The sequence below is a fragment of the Jaculus jaculus genome, chromosome 10, assembly GCF_020740685.1.
Source record: "Jaculus jaculus isolate mJacJac1 chromosome 10, mJacJac1.mat.Y.cur, whole genome shotgun sequence".
Classification (NCBI taxonomy): Eukaryota; Metazoa; Chordata; class Mammalia; order Rodentia; family Dipodidae; genus Jaculus; species Jaculus jaculus.
Window position 1 is genome coordinate 63,766,472 of NC_059111.1, and position 25,912 is coordinate 63,792,383.

The 25,912-nt window shown below is 39.0% G+C and overlaps 1 protein-coding gene across 1 annotated transcript in view; it reads left to right on the forward strand.

The window, feature by feature from the left end:
• Col1a2 (collagen type I alpha 2 chain) overlaps positions 1 to 15,905 on the forward strand; it is a 36,611-nt gene extending 20,706 nt beyond the window's left edge. The window contains exons 31-52 of the mRNA XM_045160265.1: positions 1,089 to 1,187; positions 2,310 to 2,417; positions 3,072 to 3,125; positions 3,970 to 4,023; positions 4,729 to 4,782; positions 4,879 to 4,932; positions 5,029 to 5,136; positions 5,498 to 5,551; positions 6,658 to 6,711; positions 7,835 to 7,996; positions 8,723 to 8,830; positions 9,483 to 9,590; positions 9,985 to 10,038; positions 10,119 to 10,226; positions 10,354 to 10,407; positions 10,736 to 10,843; positions 11,314 to 11,367; positions 11,490 to 11,597; positions 11,918 to 12,176; positions 12,764 to 12,948; positions 13,877 to 14,119; positions 14,950 to 15,905. Of these exons, the coding sequence (XP_045016200.1) occupies positions 1,089 to 1,187; positions 2,310 to 2,417; positions 3,072 to 3,125; positions 3,970 to 4,023; positions 4,729 to 4,782; positions 4,879 to 4,932; positions 5,029 to 5,136; positions 5,498 to 5,551; positions 6,658 to 6,711; positions 7,835 to 7,996; positions 8,723 to 8,830; positions 9,483 to 9,590; positions 9,985 to 10,038; positions 10,119 to 10,226; positions 10,354 to 10,407; positions 10,736 to 10,843; positions 11,314 to 11,367; positions 11,490 to 11,597; positions 11,918 to 12,176; positions 12,764 to 12,948; positions 13,877 to 14,119; positions 14,950 to 15,096 (2,337 nt within the window). The 3' untranslated portion in view covers positions 15,097 to 15,905. The remainder of the gene's footprint in view (positions 1 to 1,088; positions 1,188 to 2,309; positions 2,418 to 3,071; positions 3,126 to 3,969; positions 4,024 to 4,728; positions 4,783 to 4,878; positions 4,933 to 5,028; positions 5,137 to 5,497; positions 5,552 to 6,657; positions 6,712 to 7,834; positions 7,997 to 8,722; positions 8,831 to 9,482; positions 9,591 to 9,984; positions 10,039 to 10,118; positions 10,227 to 10,353; positions 10,408 to 10,735; positions 10,844 to 11,313; positions 11,368 to 11,489; positions 11,598 to 11,917; positions 12,177 to 12,763; positions 12,949 to 13,876; positions 14,120 to 14,949) is intronic.
• Positions 15,906 to 25,912: the final 10,007 nt, after the last annotated feature.

The following is a 25,912-nucleotide window of genomic DNA, read 5'->3' on the forward strand; positions in this document are numbered from 1 at the left end:
CTTTTACAAACTTCTAGTGATATGGTTTTAAACAAAGTGCTTTCTCCTATCATTGATGACCTTTTTTGATAATAAGTTCCTGACCCATTTTTGTGTTAAAATTTGATCTGTCGACATTAGATTTCTAAGTTGTTAGTATTGTTTTCTGGTTAGTTACTCATATTTCCTTATTTCCTATTCAATTACCAAATGGTTACAAGAAACACAAATGAACTGATATATGTGCTATAGAAAGTCACTTATATAGATAAGCATGAGATACATATTACAGAGGTGGAACACAAACTAAAAATATAATACTGAGATGAAATATGAATTTTTGTAATGTATGTTTTTATTCAAGGTCTATTGCTAAACCCAAAGTCTAGTTTTAGGAAGAAAATATTTTGCCTATGCATATTAGCATAAGTAGAATAATAATCTTTCTAATAAACTATTCCACTATGTTGTTAGCTACCATCTACACCTAGGAAAGTCAAAATTAGAATTAAAAAAAATAACATAGAACAAAGTTATAACAAGGTCCTTTGATAGAACTGCAATCTGAAACTATGGGAGAAATTCTCTGATCCTGAGAGTCCTATGCTAATATGACATTTAGATGCAATTTCAGAGCTATTCAGCTAAGTAGGTACAAGTGAACACCCATATACATATATGTCCTCTGTTGCATGTCCTGACACACCATTATTACATGATGCTATAAAGGATGCACAGATATGAGAATACAGTCTTACCTATTCCTGACATTACTATTCAATTAAAATTTCACAATCTTCTCTTTAGACTACTGTGCATAATTAGCATCTATTTTCATTTGTGGGTACATTATAAAGACTTCCCCAAAAGTAAAGGTACTCCAAAGATTGAATGTCATACTTTGAAAGGAACACATTTGTGTGGTGTCCACCCAGAATATTACAACCAAATGAGATCTTGGAGATTATCTCATCCTACCCACTAAACCAGGACAGAAATCAGAAACAACTGAAAAAATACTAGTTTGGAGAATCATGGAAGAAGGACTACAATCTAGACACGTGAACAGTGTGGCATGGGAGAGTGATCTCTTAACTGCTGTCTTACAGGGGGAACGGGGTCCCCCAGGGGAGAGTGGAGCTGCTGGCCCTTCCGGTCCTGTTGGAAGCCGAGGTCCCTCTGGCCCCCCAGGGCCTGATGGAAACAAGGTAACACTTCATATGTAGATGACATGTGTCAGGGTGCTATAGGATAAATAGACCCTTTCGAACAGGAGAATGGTTGTCTTTTCAAAGTTTTATTTCCAGTTTTGTGATAATTCCTGTTTAGCAGTCTCATTCCAGTGACCTGAAGTGTTCCAAGAGAAAACTTGGGAAGGACAGGAAATCTCAATAGAGAGCCATCCTACACATATGGACATTGTTTTCAGGAAAAAAGCAGGGGGCACTGCACTATCTGCATTCTACCCCATAGAGTAAAATTTCTAAAAGTCATCTAAATTTTAATAAGAGAACTTATGAAATGAAAATTAACTAAACATTATATCCCTCCCAACAGCATAGATCTGAAAACTTGTGTACTAAGATAGATTCTGTAGTTTTGACTTTAAAATGGATGAAATTACACATGTCTGAAAATCAGATTATTTTTAACCACAGCCAGAGAAGGTAGCTCATATTACCTCTGATTTTACCCGTCATGACAAAGATTGTGAAGAGTAGTGACAACAAAGCTATCATATGATGTGGAAGAATATCACAGGGTAAAAATAAAAACAAAATATGAGGGAGAGAAGAAATAATAAAGAAAATCTGGTAGTATTCAGTAATGCTCTCAAAAGGAATCTATTCATCTCAAAAGATACCCAACAGGCTTAAGCACATTGCATTGTGAGGATTTATATACAATTGGAAGCTAGAGTCTCTGCCCTTAAGGAGGCAAACATGTCCCCAGTTGATAAATTCTCTTTTCGCATTTCTTGGCTTGGCTAAGAGACTTATCTTTGAAAGCAGTTTATGGACAAACATTTTTCACTCTCCTCTTCCCATTGTCCTTCCTCTCCTTTTGATGCCTGTCTTCTATAAGAGGACTAGGTGCAAGTTCCAAAAGAATCACAGCCACCCACTCCCACTCCCCTCTTCTGGCAGTCAGCATGCCCTTAGCAGTACCACTCTGTTATAGCCTTCCCCTTTTGAAGGCCCCCCTTTGTGTCTCTAAGCAGGTGACAATGCTGTCTCTTAAATGTTTAAATTGGAATTTTTCAAGAGCTTGATTCTTTGCTTTCTTCTTTTACTTCTGAAGTAATGAATTTCACGTGTGTTTGGTTTCAGGGTGAAGCTGGTGCCATCGGTGCCCCAGGCAACGCTGGTGCTTCTGGCCCTGGTGGGCTCCCAGGGGAGAGAGGTGCTGCTGGCATGCCTGGAGGCAAGGGAGAAAAGGTATCCTCTCAGTGGTGGCCTGTGGTAACACTGCCCTGCACCAGAGCAAAGAAAGCTTCACAAGGATGCCTTGTTGATTCACAGTTCTTAGCAGGTGGTCTGGTAGCATTTTGACATCTAGGTGCATTTCCCTCTACAACCTAGTACCTATGCATGTCTAACCTCACTCATCTGGCAAAATTCCTTGCTACCATGGAATTTCACGCAAACAGATGGTGTTGAGTAATACATGAGGCTCATTTTAATGCCACTAACAATAATGCCTCATCCTGCCCTAATTAATGGAAGAAGCTATATTGAACAGCTGTCAACCGTGCTGCGGCATTCGTTATGCCGTAAGAGTGCTCAAGCACCACAGCCCATTGTCATGTTGCCTTACAATTCTGTCCACATCAATTTGTATCTGACTTCATTATGCATCAGAAGGGTGTATGGAAACTAGAAAATATATTTAGCAACATAATGTGGAAAACCCTTTGAATTATTAGGTCCTTGTTACTCATCCCACATCCTATTGAATGACAAATCGAAAAATGACTAAAACTCTTGAGATTAAATGCATTATGGCTTTTTTGTAAAAAAAAAAGTTGTAATTAATTTTGATTCAATAATTTGGTCAGAAAACAGAACGTTGCTCTTGCTTTATACTTTCAGGGAGAAACTGGCCTCAGAGGTGAAACTGGTAACACTGGCAGAGATGGAGCTCGTGTGAGTACACTGTTGTTTGTGTGGTTTTTGGTCACATTTTACTCAATTTATACTGTGATTTCCAAAATAGAACTACAAAAAAAATAATAGATGCCAAGTTTAGAAAAATAGCCATTCATTTCTTTCTAGATCACTAATAATATCAGTTTGCATGTTCCAAAAGAAAAGTTAAATTGCACATAAATCTTGAATATTCTTCCTCCTTTAGTGTTAAATATTCCAGCTACAGACGAGAGATTCAAAGCTCTATGTTTAACAGAACATTAAGTGACTGTATTAAGTAATATTAGGACTTGTGCAAAAAACAATCATTCTCTTACATTTTAAAAAGCCAAAATCCCTAACAAGGTCCTGCAGTTATTCACATAGATACCCTAGAATTTGGTCTGAGAGGAGCTCACAGATTAGTTGTAAATGCCATGGAAAACTCACAGGTGACCTGAGGGACCAGCGCCATGGTTCCTCCGGGCCACAGAGCTCCCATCCAGTTGCTAACTAGCACACATTCCTTGTCCTTTTTGTTTTCCTTTGCATCCCACAGTTCTCACAGTTCCACATAGGTCTACTCATTTGCTTTCCAAGGAAGTTTATAAGGATAGGGTCCAAGACCTCCCGTATTCCTCACCTACTCTGACCATTCACATTTTCATAACTTTGATTACTGCAAACTGGATTCTAGGGACCTTAGTAATTAGAACTGATGTGTATCAGGTTTCCTTAATGCCTCCAGTGTGGGCAATACAACTGTTCTGTCTCTATGTAAGCACAACAGTGGGAAATGACAAGGATCATTGTTGATGGTTTTGAGGGTTGTTAATGTGACATGTTTCCTTTGGGGATGCAGGGTGCTCCTGGTGCTGTAGGTGCCCCTGGTCCTGCTGGAGCCACAGGTGATCGGGTAAGCATGCATTTGCACTGATCTTAACTTCGAGCTGATAGCACTGTCTAAATTTTCCTGTCTGTCCTAGTCATGAAGAGCCCTAACAAGTCATTTTTATGACTTGATCTAAAGCCCACTTATTTAAAAACCCAGCTGGTGTGATAGGGCAGGAAGAAACAAATGCTGTGCACTTAAAGTTCTCTTTACCTCTCTGTAGATGTGCCAGCTATCTGATCTGTAGTTTAATCCCTATCATTTGTTTTAAAGACTTTCTCTGCTCCCCATTAACAATTTCCTAATGCACTAAGCCTTCTCAAAACCTTCAATTGTAAAAAGAAAAAAAAAAAGAAAGAAAAATCAATAAAATATATAGTGTGCCCATTTCACATTGAACAGTCCATTTAAAATAGGCCTGGATTATTGTGTTGTAAAGATTGTAGCAAATAGATTGGCCCTGTGTCCATCTAAAAATTAAAATGTCCTCTCCTGGTATTGTGGGGACTGATTGATAGTGTTTTTGTAAGTATAGAACCAATAGCACTTCAACCTTTAAGTAGGGTAAAAATCCACTCCATTTAACTCTATGATGTGCATTACTTATCTCCTCCAAGGCTGCTGCAAACTCTGACAGTAACCTCTGTCTACTGCTATTCGCCCTCCCTCACAGTTCTTGAAGAATGTGTGTGAGACATATTAACCAACTCATCTTTGGTCTCATTACAGGGTGAAGCTGGTTCTGCTGGTCCTGCTGGCCCAGCTGGTCCTCGAGGTAGCCCTGTAAGTCAAATTCTGGGTCATTTGTACATTCACAATTCATGATTTGTAGACATTCATTAACCTAGAATTGCTAAAATAATTTTATCTCTCACCTAGGGTGAACGTGGTGAGGTTGGTCCTGCTGGACCCAATGGATTTGCTGGTCCTGCTGTAAGTATCACATAATACAGGTTGAACTGAAATCATCACAAGATGAGGAGTCCAGTGAGACAGAACATCAGAGCTTTAACAATTCCAATTCAACAGGGTGCTGCTGGTCAAGCTGGTGCTAAAGGAGAGAAAGGAACCAAAGGCCCTAAGGGTGAAAATGGTGTCGTTGGTCCTGCCGGGCCTGTTGGAGCTGCTGGGCCATCTGTAAGTTGAATTCACTGGTGGTCAGCCCAGTGTGGGTAGTTACCCATGTGCTTTTATAATTTAATACATCAACTAAGTGCCTGCTATCCATGAGAGATTACAGATACATGATTAAAAAGAATTTGCATTTGAATATCACTTTACAATTCATGAAAGTTTTGTAAATATTGTTTTATTTTTATGCTTCAATAACCCATGAGGGTGCTTATTGGAGTGAAGCTTTTACTTCATAAAACACATATAATCAGTTTTCATCTCTAAAATTTCTTTTAATGCATAGATAGGATGGGGGGAAAAAGAGTTACATTTGCAATACTTATTTGTTTTGTGATTTTAAGTCACTCTTTTTGTTTGCATTTAGGGTCCAAATGGTCCCCCTGGGCCTGTTGGCGGTCGTGGTGATGGAGGGCCCCCTGTGAGTATTTACAATGGACTTCTCATCAGTTTTCTCTCTTTGGTACCTACTCAGATAGCTTGACAGTTTTGAAATTTTTATGAAATTTGAGCTATAATGAGGAGAATCTTGAGATTCAAGTTCACTCAAATTAGAGCAATTCTGAAGTTACAGTATTGAAGTTAAAGTCAAGTACATGGGATATCTAATACTTAATCCTATATGCAACTCAGTCCAATAAATGTTCTCCTACCACCTTACTTGAAGGAATTAACCAAAGTCAACACCAGGTCATTTAATTATGATATGGATAAAATATTTCTTAGGTGCCCTTTATCATTTGTTGATGATCCTTTGCCCTTGATACTTCTGCCTGGTTTGGTCTTTTCCCTTTACATCCAATGCTATCACCCTAACTCTAGAGACCCAGAGGTCCCGAGGAATGAGCTCCACTGACTGTGTCTCTGTAGATAGCTTACTGCCTGCTCTGGATTGCTATTGTACCCTCCTATATAAGTAACGCTACTTATCCAGTGTCCATTCCTTATACCCAACCAAGTGGTTAACATGGTTACTAATGTGTATATCCTAATATGTAAAAGGAAAAAAGTGTCTCACATTCTTCTTCATATAACCACCACTAAGCATGTTAATATTTCAGAAAAGACCATCAAAATCTGAATGTTAAATATGGGTGTTACAACTTAAAGTACGCTGATGGGTAGAAGGAAAGAAACCCTCAAGGCTCTTAGTTAACCACCACCCACCCTGAAGCTGTGTGCTACCTTTTCTTTGGCCCATCTCTAGGAGAAATTTCTGTCTTATCCCAATCTATGGCATTAGTTTGACTGTGGATTTTTTTTTATTTTATTTACTTGAAAGAGGGAGAAAGAGACAGAAGAGAGAGAGAGAAAGAGAGAGAGAGAGAGAGGGAGGGAGAAAGAATGGGTGGGTCAGAGCCTTCAGCCACTATAAAGGAACTCCAGAAGCATGTACCATCTTGTGCATCTGGCTTCTATAGGACCTGGGGAAACAAACCTGGTCCTTTGGCTTCATAGGCAAACACCTTAACTGCTAAGCCACCTCTCCAGCCCTAATTGTAGAATTTTAATGTGCTTGGTTCTTAGGGTATGACTGGTTTCCCTGGTGCTGCTGGACGAACTGGTCCCCCTGGACCCAGTGTAAGTATATCACCCAAACAAATATTTCTATTTACCCTCACAATAAAACCTAGCATCTGGTAGGAAACGAGTAGTAAACACTCTATAAAAACACATTATTAAGCTGGGTGTGGTGGCTCATGCCCTTAATCCAAGCACTCGGGAGGCAGAGGTAGGAAGATTGCTGAGTTTGAGGTCACCCTGAGACTACATGATGAATTCCAGGTCAGCCTGCGCTAGAGTGAAACCTCAGAACCACCCCCCCCAAAAAAAAAAAAAACATTAGTAATGTTTTCTAGTATTCTTGTTTAAAATCAGGTTTTTCTGAACCACTAAGGCAAAATCATCACAAATTATATTTTATGGTATCAGTTTAAATGGCTTATTTCATGCAAATGCCAGGCCTTTTGGGGGGAACATGATCTCTTTTTAAGAATTAAAAACATAGGCCACTTTTAGTCACACATCACATATTTCTATATCTAATTACCTTTTATGGCTAACATTCTGCTTCCGTTGTTAAGTATAATTATTTTTGAATTTAAAGGTGGTTTGGCCTCTAATTTAATTCTGATTCAGACCCTCCTGTCAGGACTCAAGAGAATTTAATTAATTATCAAGGATTAAGTCTTCCAGTTAGAGTTTCAGGGGAAAAACAGCAAAGATGTTGATTTCTTAGAATCCTTTTACAGGTTCATAACAGAACAATCTTCATTCCTTGTAGGCATTTAATTAAAGTGCATTGAGTACACGCACAACTCCTCACTTGTGAACACAATGCCAGTACTGGCTTTCCTTGACAAGAGGTAGACAGAGTCCTCAATATTTCAATGTCCCATTCACTTACAACTAAGTCTTATTTCTTATAGCTCTGAATCCAGTGTGCCAGAGTACCAGTGGTATAGTGTTATGTTTGTCATCACTGAAAAGTTCCCTATGTTCTGTCTGAACAAAATTCTTTGTTACCACCTTAGAAGTAAGGCAAGGATTGCTTCTGTCTATGAGAATATTTAAAATTCCCAAAGTGGCCAGGTATTACTGTGTTGAATCACTGTTTTCATCTTAATATCTAGAACCTCTGCTGCTCTCTCCCAGTTCTCTAAGAATTAAAAAAATATAAATGACATTGTCTATTTTCTCTCAGGGTATTACTGGCCCTCCTGGTCCTCCTGGTGCTGCTGGTAAAGAAGGGCTTCGTGGTCCTCGTGGTGACCAAGGTCCAGTGGGAAGAACTGGAGAAACAGGTGCATCTGGCCCTCCTGGCTTTACTGGTGAGAAGGGTCCCTCTGGAGAGCCTGGTACTGCTGTAAGTGATTTCAAAGTCCTTTTTCTTAATACCTCACATTGAATTAAAAAGTAAAGCCCTGAAAAAAAATCTTCCTGCAGTATATGTTTGTTGGTGTGTGTGGTGGGTTCTTAAGTCGAGTCCAGTTGAGACAGGGAATCTGTCCATCACACAATGATAAGATGTCATGGTATTAACCTATGCCCAGAGAACTCATAACAGAAATGACATAAAGTAAGGCAACATAGTTTTATCACAATAGCTCTTTATCTGTAAAGAACATCTAAGTATCATAATTAGAACAGAATCCCATTGCTTTGGCCATCCTTCTGTGAATTAATAAATATCATTGTACTGCTGGTCCCTTAAACATGCATTATCCAACGTTAGTGCTGCTCTGAAAGGCACCTTTATTAGACCTTAGAGGTCAAGGTTGAAATTTACTTCCCTCATAGAGTCTAAAAAACTCTATCCCACCATTTCCAAGTGATATCATTAATCTCAACCACATATTTTGAAATGTTGTGCTATTAGTCTTAAAGGAGAACCAGGTATCAAAAAGTATATATGCCGTGATGCAAACCAATTTTCCTCTCCACAGCAAAGATATGCAAGGGTGTGTCCCATTGGTAGAAAATCACTAGACTTTTCCTAAACTGAGAACAACTCCTTTCACAACCCTCAAGACAATTTGTGTTATCAGTTAGTGTCTTACCAGTAACACTCAGTATTTCTCCTCTCATCCAGGGACCCCCTGGCACACCAGGTCCTCAGGGTCTTCTTGGTGCTCCTGGCATTCTGGGTCTGCCTGGCTCTCGAGGTGAACGTGGTCTGCCAGGTATTGCTGGTGCTTTGGTGAGTGTTTGACACCATTCTCATGCTAATTAACATAATAAAAGATTTTAAAAGCTGGCACTTCAAATGTGACAGTTTGATCACTGAATAACTCCACTTAAGATTTTTTATTCATGGCATTTTCTTTATACAGATCACATGTCACTTATCCAAGAAGCTTTAATACCACCTTACTTAGACACACACTATAAAGACACAGCTTAGCATTATGCAGGATGATTTTTGTTCTTTTACACGCTTAAGAATGATATAAGCTCTAACTGCATTACTCCCCTTCAATGTGAAGTGCTGGCATCATTTATTCCGTGAGAAGAAGGAAGCTCTGGAAGTTCTGAGTCATTCCATTTAACCTTATCCACGACAGCAACTCACAGCTATCTCCATAAACTCTATCAACTTCATGAATTCACTGCATTTGGAATATTGGATATAACCAGACTCCCTTGTATGGTAGCCACATTCCACAACCACACAACTAACCCTGAGTGTAGAGAAGGAGGATAAGGACAGCACTGATACTTCATACCATACTAGAGTCCATTCCGATTCTGTTTACCTTCTCTCCTTAAACTGGAATTTCCTTGGGGCTGCTTTGAGAGAGTGAGGTTAACGTTCCCTCCAATGTATTACTTTATCTTCTCTGTCACTTTAGGGTGAACCTGGTCCTCTGGGCATCTCAGGTCCTCCTGGTGCCCGTGGTCCTCCTGGTGCTGTGGGCAATCCTGGAGTCAATGGTGCCCCTGGTGAAGCTGGCCGTGATGTGAGTGCAATATTTGATTTGTAAAATAAAACCAACAGGATTTCACTATGTAATGTTGTGTGGTGAACTAAAGTTTTCATGTTTCAAGCATCTGATCAAGGTAGTCTGTCTCTCTCCATAATGCTATATAATGACCTCTCTTTGTTTTAAAAATATGAAAATAAATTACCTAGGCTTGGAAATGAACTTTAGTATACTTTAATTGGGCCCAAATATTAAAATTATTTCTAAAAATTTTAAATTGGGAAGTTCTTGCTTCTAATTTTTAATAATCTGACATGTATTCACTGTTGAACATTGAGATTAATGAAGACAGAGTAGCTGAAACACAGGGTGTCCACAGAGGGATCACAGAGCCTTACCAAGAGCTTTAATTTGCATGGTGTCCTCACAGGGAAATCCTGGCAGTGATGGTCCCCCAGGTCGTGATGGTCAACCTGGACACAAGGTCAGTATACCTTTTCATCTTCCTCTAATTTAATGACAATACAGACAGACCTATGCTAAATCTCATTTTGTCTCTGGTAGGGAGATCGTGGTTACCCTGGCAATGCTGGTCCCGCTGGTGCTGCAGGTGCACCTGGTCCTCATGGCCCTGTGGGTCCTGCTGGCAAACATGGAAACCGTGGTGAACCTGTAAGTATGTAATGCCAGTCCTGTAATACTGCCATCCTCCTGTGTTTCACTGACTTGACACTTGGGGATGGTGAAGAAGGATATAGAGTGTCACTGGTGAATCATGTTTTTCTTTTCTCATTCATAGGGTGCTGCTGGTTCTGTTGGTCCCGTTGGTGCTGTTGGTCCAAGAGGTCCTAGTGTATGTACATGATACAAGTTAACATTTAAGGAGAATAATCCCAAACTATTAAGAAAAGATAATTTGTAAATTAGACTTTCATGTTTTAGTCCATGATGAGACATGATTCAGATAACTTGATCTATGTTACATTTTCTCCTGTTATGTTAATCATAAGGATAGAACCTTCCATGGGCAGCCCAGTAAAGTACATTATCAGCCAATATGAGAATTCCATTAAGAACTTTGCATGTCCAAAGTTATCTCTGTAAATGGTCAAACAGTGTTTGAGGAGAAGGAGTGTGATTATTTAAAAGGTAAAACTCTTCTTTGTCTGGCTTCTTTTCAGGGCCCTCAAGGTGTGCGAGGAGACAAGGGAGAGCCTGGAGATAAAGGACACAGAGGTCTTCCTGGACTAAAGGGGCACCCTGGATTGCAGGGTCTTCCCGGCCATGCTGTAAGTAAATGATAGCCATCTCATCTGTGTACTGACCTTAAAGGCCTTCAGTTCAGAAGGACCTTCCTGTGATTTTCATCATTACTTTTCTAAAACATCCTATCTCCTATCTTTTGCTAATTCCATTTCTCTCAGAGAGGATGCTGTTACATCCCAACACAAAAGGTGAGGGTTAAGGGAGAGAGAAACATACATATATTAACGTCTCCTGGCAACAATGTCCTTCAACCCCACTTAAAATAAATAGAATTAGAGGGATGACTAATATTGCACTGTTGAAATAGCTTGTGGAAAAAAGTAATTGAATATAATAGGCATAATGGGAGAAAAGAGCCTCACTTTACATTTGCAATTTTCTCAATCCAGAGTCCATTAAAACTAAAGTTTTCCATTCAATATGGAAAAAAAAAAAAAACTCTATCTACTAACACGTGTTCTGAAACTGTAATTTCTCTGTTCCCTCTTTAAAGGGCCAACATGGTGACCAAGGTTCTCCTGGCCCCGTGGGTCCTGCTGGCCCTAGGGTAAGTAAATCCCAGGGACAGTTCATCTCTACTCTAAAGGACTGTCAAGGCAGTGAGTCCCAGGCTCCTGCTGCCGGTGACACTTCACTCATGCTCATGCTCTTTGTGGGATTCTTCCTTAGGGTCCTGCTGGTCCCTCTGGCCCTGCTGGCAAAGATGGTCGCTCTGGACAACCTGGTGCAGTCGGACCTGCTGGTGTTCGAGGCTCTCAGGGTAGCCAAGGTCCTGCTGTGAGTATGATGAGATAACTCTAAGAGCATCTCTGATCAAGACAATATTTCCTTCAGACTAAAATATGGATTTTAGATAACACATTAAAGCAATGTCATGATAAGATGTGTTCTAAGATATCTGAAAACTATCTGTACACAGTGGGTTTTGAAAGCCCATCCCAGTAAATGTCACTGGGAATAATTTATTTTCTTACACAAACTTGCATCTTTTTCTTTTCTGATTATAGTATTTTGTATGAAGAACATCTGTTGCCACAGTTGTATTTCACCAGTTGAAATCTATCTACCTCTCTGCTCTCTCATTCTTACCTTCACAGGGCCCTCCTGGTCCCCCAGGTCTCCCTGGACCTCCTGGCATAAGTGGAGGTGGTTATGACTTTGGTTTTGATGGAGATTTCTACAGAGCTGACCAGCCTCGCTCACCACCTTCTCTCAGACCCAAGGATTATGAAGTCGATGCTACTCTGAAATCTCTCAACAACCAGATTGAGACTCTTCTTACTCCTGAAGGCTCTAGAAAGAACCCAGCACGCACATGCCGGGACTTAAGACTCAGTCACCCAGAATGGAGCAGCGGTAAGTCAAAATGTCTACCCAAGACTGACACTTCTCACCAACTGAGCTTTTCAAAGTCAAGCTCCACTAATGTTTAGAATGAAAATGTATTTGAGGGAAAAATTGCATTGTTTGAAATCATACCTGATTAATGAAGCATCATTTTCTTTATCCAACTTCCCACAGTCAAATTTCTTAGGATCTTTGTTTGCTGTTGTTGTTTCATTTTGATTTTCAATACTAGAGATTAAATCTAGGGCTTCATGCATGGTAAGGAAGTACTTAACAGAGAGCTCTCTAACACACCCGGAGTCTTCGTTTGACTTTTTATTTTGACACAAAGTCTCAGTAAGTTGTCCAGGAAGCTCCTTCTCTGGTCAGGAAATACCCTGAACTTTTGATCCTCCTGCCTCAGCATGTAGTAAAAATCTAACTTGATTTCTTTTTATGGAGAAAAGAAATGGTTAGTGCTAAAGGAGGCAACATAACAGTACCATGAATCAGTACCATCAAAAATATGTCTTTTGGAAACCAGGGTTTGACTAGTTATTATTAAAATCAACATTCTGCAGTAGAAGGTTTACAGTTTGGCCTTGTTTTCTGAAAAGGTTATTACTGGATTGACCCTAACCAAGGATGCACTATGGATGCTATCAAAGTGTTCTGTGATTTCTCTACTGGGGAAACCTGCATCCAGGCCCAACCTGTCAACCCCCCAGCCAAGAACTGGTACAGGACCTCCCAGACCAACAAGCACATCTGGTTGGGCGAAACTATCAATGGTGGCAGCCAGGTGAGGAATCCTACTAACTACTATTTTCTAAGGGTCATTTTCTTATTTCTGTTTTAACCCCTTACCTAAATCAGCTTATTAAGAGAAACTGTAATCCTTTCCTAGATTTCACATAAAAATATGGAGTGATTGGGCACATTCATTTAACTCAAAGTTATCATTCAAATTTGAGGTAATTGGTAATTACCAGATAAAGGGGCTAATGCTATTTTCTGTATGGTGCACTGACCAGCAGCTAGCCCAAAGCTATACATGTGCATTTTAGAATAGGTGCAACCTTTCTGAATCTTTCCTTTTTTTATGAATGTTTTTTTGTTTTTTTGTTTTTTTTGTCGGAGAGAGAGAAAGAGAGAGAGACAGAGAGAATGGGTGTGCCAGGGCCTCCAGCCACTGCAAATAAACTCCACATGCATGTGCCACCTTGTGCATCTGGCACATTTGCACCTTACATGGGTGCTGGGGAATCAAACCTGAGTCTTTGGCTTTGCAGGCAAACACCTTGAGCGCTAAGCCATCCCTCCAGCCCCTTTCTGAATCTTTAATCAAACCTTTCACCAATGTTATTGAATGACTCCTAGAAAAAAAAAAAAAATATATATATATATATATATATGGAGAATTACAGAAAAAAAATGAAAAGGCCTGACTCTCTACTGCATTGATTTCTTAATAGAATGAAGTGGCATTCACATTAACATATAACTGAAACAAGTGCACTTTTTAGATACCATCGCTTTCTCTAGTAGATCTTATGAATATCAAGGTAACTGATGCTTAAAAGACAGTGTCTTGAGTTTCCTTTAAAAGTATCTTTTCCCTTAGGCATGCATATGACTTCATTCTTTCTCCTTATACCAGAAGTTTAAAATATGATTTTAATATCTGAGTCTCCCACTTTACTGGTCTTCCCATCTTATATTCTCTGCAGTTTGAATACAATGTAGAAGGAGTTACCTCCAAGGAAATGGCTACTCAATTTGCCTTCATGCGCCTGCTTGCCAACCGAGCCTCCCAGAACATCACCTACCATTGCAGGAACAGCATTGCATACCTGGATGAGGAGACTGGCAGCCTGAACAAGGCTGTCATTCTACAGGGCTCAAATGATGTGGAACTTGTTGCTGAGGGCAACAGCAGGTTCACTTACACTGTCCTTGTAGATGGATGCTCTGTAAGTAATAGTAAAATATTGGGGAACATTTGAGGAAGTAGGGGCTGTGGTGGGTTCCAGCTTAGATTATTAAATGAACAGATGAATGAAAGATCTAAATGATTTCAGCATTTTTTTCATGAATATATTTCAGTTCATCTGAAAATGATATGCTAAATCCAGAGAATTGTTATCAGATATTCCCTTGTGAAGTTCTCTGATATACTGAAATGACTCCTCTGGCCATGTGTTCATTATTTTATTTTCTTTAATATAAGTTTCTTAAATGGTAACATATGCCCAGAAAGTAAAATTTATTGGGGGCTTTAAAAGGCTTAAGTATATTATGCTATATAGAGGAAAATAAGAAGTATATCTCTATAAGATGCTATAAGTAGAAGAATATTTAGAATTTGTAAGTATTACATACAAGCCAAATACCCTCTTTGCAAACACACACACAAACACACACACAAATGATATTATAGAAATAAGCTACTACAATATGTGTTGAAATGTACTAAAAACATATGTTGCAGTCCCTCCCACCCTACATGTGAGGCCTTCATGACCCCACAGGAAATACCACAGCCTCATTGAGGAGGGCCCCCAGGGTAAAAGGAGCAGAGGCAATGGAATAAAAGTATAACTTGTTATAATTAAATTAAATTTAAAAATAGGCATAGTGAGAGCCTGGCCTCTAGAAATACCCTTGGCCTGTAATTTCAGAAGCAACTTGTTCATCTGCTAGCCAAATCTTCAGAATGGCATAGACAAGCTATGAAGCAGAGGTTCACATGCAGAAATAGACCTTTTTATGCATCCTTTTACCTTCTCTCTTTTTTTAACAGAAAAAGACAGATGAATGGGGAAAGACAATCATTGAGTACAAGACCAACAAACCGTCCCGCCTGCCATTCCTTGATATTGCACCTTTGGACATCGGTGGTGCTGACCAAGAATTCTATGTGGACGTTGGCCCAGTGTGTTTCAAATAAATGAACTCAACCTAAATTAAAAGCCAAAAACCCAGAAACCTGAAAAAGAAACTTTCTCTTTGCCATTTCTTCTTCTTTTTTAACTGAAAGCTGAATCCTTCCATTTCTTCTGCACATCTCCTTGCTTAAATCATGGGCAAAAGAGAAGGATTGATAGAGCATTGTGCAATACAATTCAGTTGACTCCCCTCCCCTCCCCCAAACGTTTTGAATTTTTTTTTCAACACTCTGACACCTGTTGTGGAAAATGTCAACCTTTGTAAGAAAACCAAAATAAAAATTGAAAAATAAAATAAAAATAACCATGAACATTTGCACCACTTGTGGCTTCTGACTATCTTCCACAGAGGGAAGTTTAAAACCCAAACTTCCAAAGGTTTAAACTACCTCAAGACACTTTCCTATGAGAGCAACACATTTTGTTAGGTGTGGACCTGGACAGACATGAACTGAGGTACTTGTTTTGTTTTGTTCACAGTGCAAAGGTGCTAATCAATAGTATTTCAGATACTTGAAGAATGTCAACGGTGCTAGAAGAATTAGAAAATACTCATCTGTACTGAGTTGTGTCATGTGGTTTTTTATTTGATTCAGTGTCCGTATTTTCCGTCATATCCCCAAGTAAAAGTATGAAGATCATTTGCCCAAGTTGTTCTCTTCTTTATATTCAGTATTTGTTTTCTACCAGTCTCATTTTCTTTCTTTTCCATGGCTCCAAAAAAGTCTTGTTTCTTTGACAAGCAGAAAAATTAAATTGTACCTATTTTGTATATGTGAGATGTTTAAATAAATTGTGAAAATGAAATAAAGCATGTTTGGTTTTCCAAAAGAAAAAAATATGGAGTAAAATTCCTTGCTTCAATGGTCTTTGTAATGTGAATATACATCTGTACCAGCCATTAAACCAAAAGCCTCTCCTTAGGTAGAAATTATATAAGATCTGGGGTGTGGGATGGGGGGAGATCAAAGAACAAGGACACCGAAGATCTAAGTTCCAGTATGGCTCTACCTCTTGTGGTTAAGTAGTCTTGAACCTCTGCCCCCATTTCAGCTTCCATACTTACAAAGTGGGTAAAAGTTAATTTTCTGTATTCTTAAGCATTTGCATAGCTTACAATGTATAATACTTAAGCAACCTGTTATTACTGACTTATATTTTCTATAAGCAAAGTCCATATAAACATTCAGTTTATTTTCCACTAAGCACTTTGTAACTGTGGCTCAAGGTTAGTCGATGCACAATTAATATTATTAACTAAAACAGTTTAAAATATTCAGTAAAAATACCATATACTTAAATCTGATGCAAATAAGTACAAAGCCTGTTAAGAGATAATGTGTGTGCTGTCAATCAGCATAGACAGTTGTGGATAATAGTACCATGAACACCTACCTGCCAAATCAAGTTCATTCCCCCCCCCTGCACCTTTCAATGACATCTTTAGCACACTTAAACATAGTAATGTGTCAAGTAAAATGTTAAGATTCATTTAGAACTTATTTCCTATTGCAGAACATAATTGTTATTGTAATATTTGCCTCCTGTTATAAGTCATCTCAAGATTCAATTAGCTTTTAAAGAAAAAAAGACTGAACATGAAAAAATCTAACATTAACTCTTAAAAGTTAGCAAGGTTTACTAACCAAAAGGTAACCACTAATTGTGGTCCTTCTACCACCAGAATCATAACATTGGAGTACTTGTTAAAATACAGGTGCACAATTCTCACCCACCAAATTCAGATCCCACAAAGATTCAGTATTTCCACATATAATGCAAAATTCTAATCCTGCACCAATTGGGGAACCACCCAATAATGTTACCTTCATAGTTCTTTATGGCTATGGCTGTAGCACCATATGTCAAACAAGTATATTACCTAGTCAAACAACATAAAGTGGACATCTGAAATCAGAATGCTAGGACTCCTTCAAGTTAATAAATGAAATAGTGCGGGCAAATTTAGATGACAAAAACCTAGAAATATTTGGATTATATATAAAGATAGTTTCAGGCTCATGATATAAGGGGGAAAGCAGCATTTGGAAGGTATAACTATGGGCCAAATACCATGCTAGAATAATTATAACTGAAGCAGAACCAATACACTCCCAAACCACCAGTCTCAATCATTCACTCCTCAGTGTGCCACAACAGAAAAAATTGCTAAAGAATAAATGGTATAGCTGATAGCTAACAATTTAGAAACATGTTATATAAAAGATTAAAATAGGACAAATTGTGATTTAAAATGTTGATATTTTAATATTATTTATAAGGATGACTAATAAAAGACAAACTGTTTAGAATGATATATCCAGCTTGTAAACTGTGATGTTGAAATATACTGTCACTAGAACTGTATTAAACATTCAAGTAAAAAAAAAAAAAAACAAAACACTTAGAGTGTGTGCTCTTAGGGCAATAAGGTTATGAGTGACTTTAAGCTCTAAACTTTCTGAATTTGCTATGCTGTGGTTTTATTGCTTATGTAATTTACAATGAATTAACTCAAAGCATTATGAGAATAAATTAGTAGTAACAAGTAAAAACAATCTTGGTGGGGGAATAGACATCTCCAGGCAAAGGGTGTCCAGTTTCCTACCCACCTGTGCTCTGAAAGAGGAGGGAAATCCTGTTCTTGTCACCTGAGGGGACCAACCACCTAGAAAAGCCTTGTGAAGTTCACAGAGATGCACAAGGAGCAGCATGCTTGGGATTCTGACAGTAGCAAAGCTGGAGAAAATCCATGTGTGGACAGGACTTTAAACCAATTGTCCTGAGAAGCCAGCAAAACACTGTTCAATACTTAGAGGGGCTATCAGAAAAATTTCATAGTCTCCCACAATATGGTCAAGTTGCCTCTTTTGCTGGGTATCTCACTAACTGCTTCTGCTCTGGAAGCCACATCCTGGAACCATCTGTAACTAACCAAGCAACATGTCCACCAAGAGTATTGCAGAGTTCTCTGCTTAGAAAATGGAGCTAGAGCTATGTCTTAAAGTCTAGACCCTTCCATGATCAGTCCCCTCTTCTAAAATATTCACCAGATACTTCAGGGGACATTCTCTGAGTGGAGGCTAAGTGGAAGTCAACCACTTCAGTCTCATGCAGGTAGGGAGAGAAAAGAGGACTGTGCCTGAGAGAGGAATTGAACCAAGATCTGGGGAGGGGACATTAATATAGTCATTTGGAATTTCAATATCAGCAAATGCACTGGTAAAAACAAGACACCAGAGCAATGTTGAATGCACTTACCATCTTCCAAGCTAAAAGATATTTTTTATGCTATTATACTCAGAATCACTGAAAAAGAAGTCAGAACTTAGATTATAGATAAGAAAAGTTGGAAGTGTCATTTTAAATCAGAACAACAATCCATCTAGATGAGCACTTTGCCTTGGCCGGTGGCACCAGGGGAAATTTGGGAGAAAGAGAGGTTGGAACGTCTCATGAAGCCAGCTTCAGAACTCCCATTTAATAACTCATTGTAAATCTTCTTTGTACATGGATGCATCTAAACCCTTCCAGAGCCCTCTATCTGTTTTGAAATATGTTGGCATTATAGCACCAATAGGAGAGAGCTAATGCTGACTTGTTAGCTCCGCTTCCTAACCCCCTGATCTTGTAGCTAAAATATGTTTTCTGACCCTATGACTGGATCAGCCAGGGTTTCAACACTTCTCTTCCCTCAGGGAGCACCAGTCAGTGCAGCAATGGGGCCACAGACACCTGTGATGATTGACTTATGCCTGAAGGTCAGTGAAATGAGCATGTAATTTGTCAACAGCAGTACCAGCCCCACCGCTGACAAACCAAGGTTCCTTGGGTAAGTCTCTCAAGCTATCTGAGATTGTATTGGCATTCCTGCCCTCAGAGATCTCCATTGGCACCTACTCCACCTAGGTCGCAGAAGCCCTGGGGAGACCTGATGGAGCATGTGCGACAGTATGACAGCCGTGAGCAAAGCACAAGCACTAGCCCGTGCCATCATTAGGCCCAAACGTCCAGGCATGCACAGTAGCATCTTGATTTAATAGTTTCTTACTAGCCCTCTGATACAGGAAGATTAGAGTCCAGAATTTAAACACAATTTGCATAATACTCCTCTACATAGAACATGTATCTTACACATGAGCAAAAAAAGTAAGGCTTTTCATAAGGCCTGAGGCAACCAACCAGCACCAGCCCAAATGAAAGCAGATATTTGACTTTAATTTTTCCCCATCCCTGGTGTGAGCTGTGTCATGTGCGCTAGGAAGCTTGAGCCATACTTTATGACCCAGCTTTGTGTTCTGTGACTGTCTTTGTTCCTGGGACTTCTTTAAAGAAGAGCAAACAGTGCCTGGGGAGGTGGATCACTCAGCAAAGCACTTGCCTACGAAGCATGAGGATCTGAGTTCAGATCTCCAGGACCCATGTAAAAGCTAGGCATAGGCACTGTGGGGCACACTGGAGAGACAGGGACAGGGGATCCCTGCAGCTTGCTGGCTGCTTAGTCTACCTGAATCATTGGTCTCCAGGTTCGGTGACAGACCTGTCTTAAGAGAAATGTAGACAGCAACTAAGGAAGACACCTGACCTCTTCCTCTGGCCTCCACAAGCATGCACACATATCTTCCCACACACCACAGACACATACACAGGAAAAGAGCAAACAAACTAAATAATGGAGATAGATATCTCTTTTCAAGGTGAAGTAAGATTTCTCTTTTATGTAAAATATGAATTTGGTAATTTTTTAATTATAGGAGTTATCCTACAAAATGACTGCAGTTCCTCGTACTATAAGGTATTACCACACTGGTAACATATGTCTATAATCCTAGTGCCTTGGAGGCAGAGGCAGGAGAACTGTGTGCTTCAGGCCATCCTTTAAAAAAAAAAAAAAAAAAAAAGTGGCAAGAATTGCTTTTTCTAGAGACTGTCAAACACCAGAGAACCCACTCTCCTCAGCTGCTTAATCCTAAGCAAACTTATTATTCTGAGCCCAAGGTAGAAAGTTAATTTTGGCCAAAATTAACAATCCTCCTGGAACCTAGAAAAATAAACTTATGACTTCAAATCACCATGTATTTAAAAAAATTCATAGACACAAAATGCATTTTATGTCATGAAAGCAAGCATTATTTTATGGAACAGTATTGTTTTGATGTCCATGGTGTGATTACCACGAGCAGAATGAAAAGAAGACCAAAAAAAATAACCAGTGGAATCTGCTAATGAGAGGCAGGGTAAGAGCACCTACTCACACACTACTCCACCCAGCGGATGGACTCGCCCCGCTTCAAGTTCACTGCTCCCCCTGCTGGCTGGCTAAAAGAATACCCCGGCCATTTCTCTGCCGCATGCACATCATCGGAGGACAATGCAGTTCTGCGGGACAACACAACAGCTTTCTGGGCTTGTTTCTTTACCTTTCGCAAACACATCTTCTCAACTTCCATACTGCTCTACCTCCGGGTACTCAGTTCTCCCTTGTTCACTTGCCCCTCTATCTTGAATATCTCTACCGTGTAGCTTATAAGCAAAAATCACACAGGGACAAAAATAAGTTCCAGAAACAATGACCTCTTGAACACAGCTTTCCAACTCTACAAATGTTACCCTGGGGTTACCCCAGGATTTAAGCAAAGGGTTAGGGCCGAATTGCATCCATTGTTTGGAACAGATACAAGATAATGTAGAAAACAAAGGCTTAGGACATACAGCTATTTTACATTTAATCCCATCCATGATCCTCATCTCTAAAATGCTAGCACTAGGAGAGGATCTGAGAGAAGAACGCAGAGCACCTTGTCAGGCTGCAGGAACCCAGGCACCCAGCCACTAGGACTATTATTACCACTAATTCCACCAGACTGGAGCTGGAGCATCCCCAAGTGCCTCAGGCTCCATCACCAAAAAGAACAATCACCTTTCAGCCAGGTACCATCTTCTCAGGCCACAATGCACTAAAATCATGGCCCATCTAGAACTCAATCAATTTCTACCATGGAGGGATTCCTACAAACTTCCAAATGCTACCAACTTTGATGAGCCCAGTTCCACAACCTCGTGTCCTTTAAAAGTGACAGGATTAATCATTTGAATTCATAAATTAATTCATAAATGAAAAAATAAAATTTCTAAAAAAATAAAGATAAATAACAAAATAAAAAAAGATTTCCATGTGGGGCCAAAAATTAAAAAGAAAAAAGGACTTGAATTTAGCTGGTTGCCATTGGGGACAGTCAATTTCATTTTAAGAAAATGGTTCCCAAGCCTAGAAATGTCCTTTTTGCTTACTTGGAACCAGTTTTTCTACACAAATGAGCTATAACTCACACATGTCTGCCCATCGTCTGACACTTGAATTTTACAATTTGATTTTCTAAAGCTCTGGCAGTGGAAATCCTAACTCAAGTGTTATCAGCAGAAGAAATGATTGTAATTATTAAATTCCTGTCCTCAGGGAAATTACTTGGCCTATATGAATTTACTCAAGGGTTTTAAACATCATTAAATCACCTATCATTGTCAGTGCCTTGCATGTCTATATGAGTAATATTATAAGTGTATCCTCTTCAAAGAAACATAGAAGATTTGATTATAATTATTTTCAATATGCTTTTTTGATCACTGATTATAGATCTGGTTTCCACTATAATACAGAAGTCTGAAATATCTAAAATGTCACCAATAAACTGAATTAAGGTTTCTGTCTACTACATTGCTCCTCACTATAGGAACTGTAACTAATCAAAAGAAAAATTTTTAAACTGCCTCACATAATGTCTAGAAAAACTTTAGTTACTGTTCAACATGTTATTAAAAATCTAAGATCCATATGTTTTCTTAGATTTTCTTCAACTAAGATAACACAATAAACAGCCACATGAACATTATATAAATTTTAACATGAAGCTTAATTTTTCACCCCTCAAACAAGAGAGCTATCTATCACTAACAGTACTAAGTCCACTAAATCCTTTGAACCTTCAAGAAAGAAAGACAATCAATGCCAAAATAATCATGTGCCTTTTCACCAATACACAAATAGTGTACTTTGTAAGATTTACAGGATTTCATATTTTTTAGCATCACATTTGTGAGGTATTTGCCACTTGAAACTAAGTAAATAGATTGAAACATTGGGAACAAAACTCTCTAATCTCCATTTCAAGTTGGAAAAAATGCAGATAGTTAGCCACCCTATACCATTATCTGCACATAATATGATTTAATTGGTCTGAAATACTGTTTAAAACTCCCTTAGCAATTGTCATGTGCAACACAACATATCTTAACAGAAGCTGGGGCTCTGAAATCCTCCCTACAGCTCACTGGCAAATTTGGAAGTAGGTATTTGCCTTTTTCTAGGAAGACAGTGCACAATGTTTGACAAACATTTTCTAGACCCCACATAATATCTCCCAAGTAAGAATGGCTAGAAGTGAAACCAAGATATATATGCATTTTTAATTAGGACACCAAGATAGTTCTCACGGACCCTCAGTCTGGGAACAGCACTGGTGTAGTGTATCATATTCCTAGTGATTCTGTGTCACTCTTTGCAAAATGTATAGGGCCAGAGCTCTCGAATTGTCGACTATCTACGAGGCTTTAAAAGAGAGCATGCAATGGCTCATTGAACACGTGAGCAATTAATTTGGGAAGAGTTGCAATATTACAAATGTGATTACTTATTGCAAACCCAATTAATCCAGTCAGGAGGAATGTTAATTACAAAGGAGTATGGAAATTAGCAAGAGTGCATGACTAAGTGCTTAAATTTTAGCCTATTATATTATATGCCTGGTAATTTACTATTAAAGTCCATCTTCAAGAGATCTTCTGTGTGTATGTGCACAGAGCAGTAAGGGAGCATTAGTTCACCCTAGAGGGTTGATTAAGTCACCTTGGAAATATCCCAATTAGGAAAACCCACATCTTTTGAGGTGGCTACTGTGGCATTTCAAATAAAATTATTGAAATCTATGCTAGAGGCTGTCAATTTGCATTAAAACATTAAAAAATAATTTCCTTCATTGTCAAAAATAGTCTTAAAGATATATGGCTATTTAATAGATATTTAACATTATCAAAGTTTTTCTTATGTCCTGCTCTACTTGTAGCACTCAGTAACAAGACTGATAAGAAAAGCCTTATCATCCTGTTTGTCTTCCATACCAGATACTATTTATATTTACCCTAAAACCCTGACTAACTAAATTGCCTAAGATCAGTTCACAAAATGATTCCAAAACATTGGGAAATGGCAGAAGATGGCCAAGGAAATGACATGGTAAAACAATGTTTAATTGATTTGAAAAATAAAATGAAAAATGCTCAAAACAAAAACTATATTTCTCCTGTGAGCAATGAAATATTAAGCAACATGAGTCCAGATATAATAGAAAAAACTGGGAAGGCCTCCAAGCTGCAAAGAAACCATCCCTCCTTCTGTGAGAACAGCCAAGATTTACAAGGTCTGTGCATTTGTGACCCTTCCCTCCTGGGCATAAGTGTAAAGAGAGAGGAAAGACTTTGCCAAACGAGGTCACTCAACTTTCGTCTCCTGAGGATTTAAAAGTGGGAGTGGAGAATGGCAGAGAATAATGTAGCTCATAGTATAAAGACTTGCTATAAACAGCACTCTGCAGATGGTTATCAATTTCTGTACCAGAGGTCCATGAACAGCACTAAGTTTGGGACTAGTCTTAAGTTATAAAATGATTCAGTATCTTTCCACTAACTTTCCTTTTTGCTCAAGAAAGAACAAATTTCTGTTAAATAAAACAGAAACAGGAGATAATGAAATGGAGGAATGTCAAGTAATCTAATACTTTGAAATAGCTCAAAAAGTAGCACCTAGAGAAAGAGCATTGTTGGGAGATAATTCTCATGGACATTTGTCATTTCTTGCTAGCAAAGGGAGACACTTACAACATTTATTCTGCACTGTCTATTCAAGGATGTTTGTATAATGATAGCAAACAACCTTGAAAAAAAGGAGTACGTGTTTTTTCACCAGAGTGGAGGGTAAGTGATTGTCCAGTATATTAAAGATAACATCTCCCTGAAGGACAAGCCAGGCAGATTTGCTCAAGGCACATTGTAAAGGATTTGGTTTCCTGATGTATGGTGTTACTCAACTGTGACATATCCACTTGGGTTACTCTACATTACCCTCATGGGACTTGGGACTAAGGAAGCCTACCCTTGCCTTCCTATAATAAAGTCCCTCGTATCTGTGACCCAGAAGTCACATGTCTTGTGCCAGCATTTATTAAACTGTGGCAGGCTAATATCTTAGCATTAGAGTCCAGAATATTTCAGATCCTTCACAGCTCCTGACAAACATTTCAAAGAATTCATGTCAGAATGAAGCTGCATTTGCTCTGTATTCCTGTCTTTCAAGTTGCCTAGCAACCAGCTTGTCACCATTGATCTGACTATCTGTGCTTGTGAACAGCCATGCTACATAGAAAAGTGAACCAGGTGCTGCTGGAGATTGTCTGATCCATTTTTGTAGCCTAACAACTAATATAGACATTAGTACACTCAATGATACTATGTCACACACTTGTTAAATGAAAGAACTAGCTTATAGTCCTGACGCTGACAACTCAGGATTTATTCATACAGTAATATTAACTAATGGAGTTTTAAATGCATAGCCAACTATTGCTTAGAACCATCTTCTTTTTGTCATGTTTATTTAACTGTAAATAACAGGGGTCCACACAAGAAGCTTCAAGTAACAGCCACATATATAGAGAAGTGAACAAGGGTGGGAGAGACAAGCTGCTTGGGCTCAGGCTACTGCATGACTAGATACCTCTCCAGCATGGTTTCAGAGACCTGTGGCAGAAATTTGTGACTCTTTTCTCAATAATCCCCACCATTAATCAGGTTCATTCACCTTCAGCATGTTTGTTCTTCCAGATGCTCTATTAACTAATAATCTTTTCTTTTATTTTTTCTCCTTCCCCTATTCTAACTCCTGTGAAAGAGATTCTGGCCAATTTTACAAATTCTGACTGGTAAACTTTGAGTATACATCTGTTAATAAGAGTCATGGGTTGGACTGGAGGGATAGCTTAATGGTTAAGGTGTTTCCCTACAAAGCCAAAGGACTCAGGTTTGATTCCCTAGGACCCACATTAGCCAGATGCACAAGGGGGCACACATATCTGGAATTTGTCTGCAGTGGCTGGAGGCCATGGCACGCCCATTCTCTTTCTCTCTCTCTCTTTCTCTTTCTCCCTCTTTCTCTGTCAAATAAATAAACAAAAATAAAATATTTAAAAACAATAACAGTCATGGGTTACTACCTAGTCATACTACATAACCACCTAGTCATCGGAAGCCACGGGCAGGGCAGTATTGAAGGGAAGAGCCATGGAGGCCATGGAGGCCACGGTGACATCCCTAGTAAAAGCTGCATCACAAAAGCATAATGTTCTAGATAAAATAGAAACCTCATTTAATGCGCTCTGCCTGTCTTCGTCTCATACTCTTCCTACCACTTCTTTCTCTGGAAAAAAATATGTGTCTTTCTTCACCAGGTTTGAGCATTTTCTCATTAGATAAAGTTTTTGTTGTTGTTGTTAGTTATTTATTTGAGAGAGAAAGAGGCAGAGAGACGGAGAGAGAATGGGTGTGCCAGGGCCTCCAGCCACTGCAAACGAACTCCAGATGCATGCACCACCTTGTGAATCTGACTTATGTGGATCCTGAAAAACTGAACCAAGGTCCTTTGGCTTTGTAGGTAAATGCCTTAACTGCTAAGCCATCTCTCCAGCCCTCACTAGATAAAGATTTAAAATA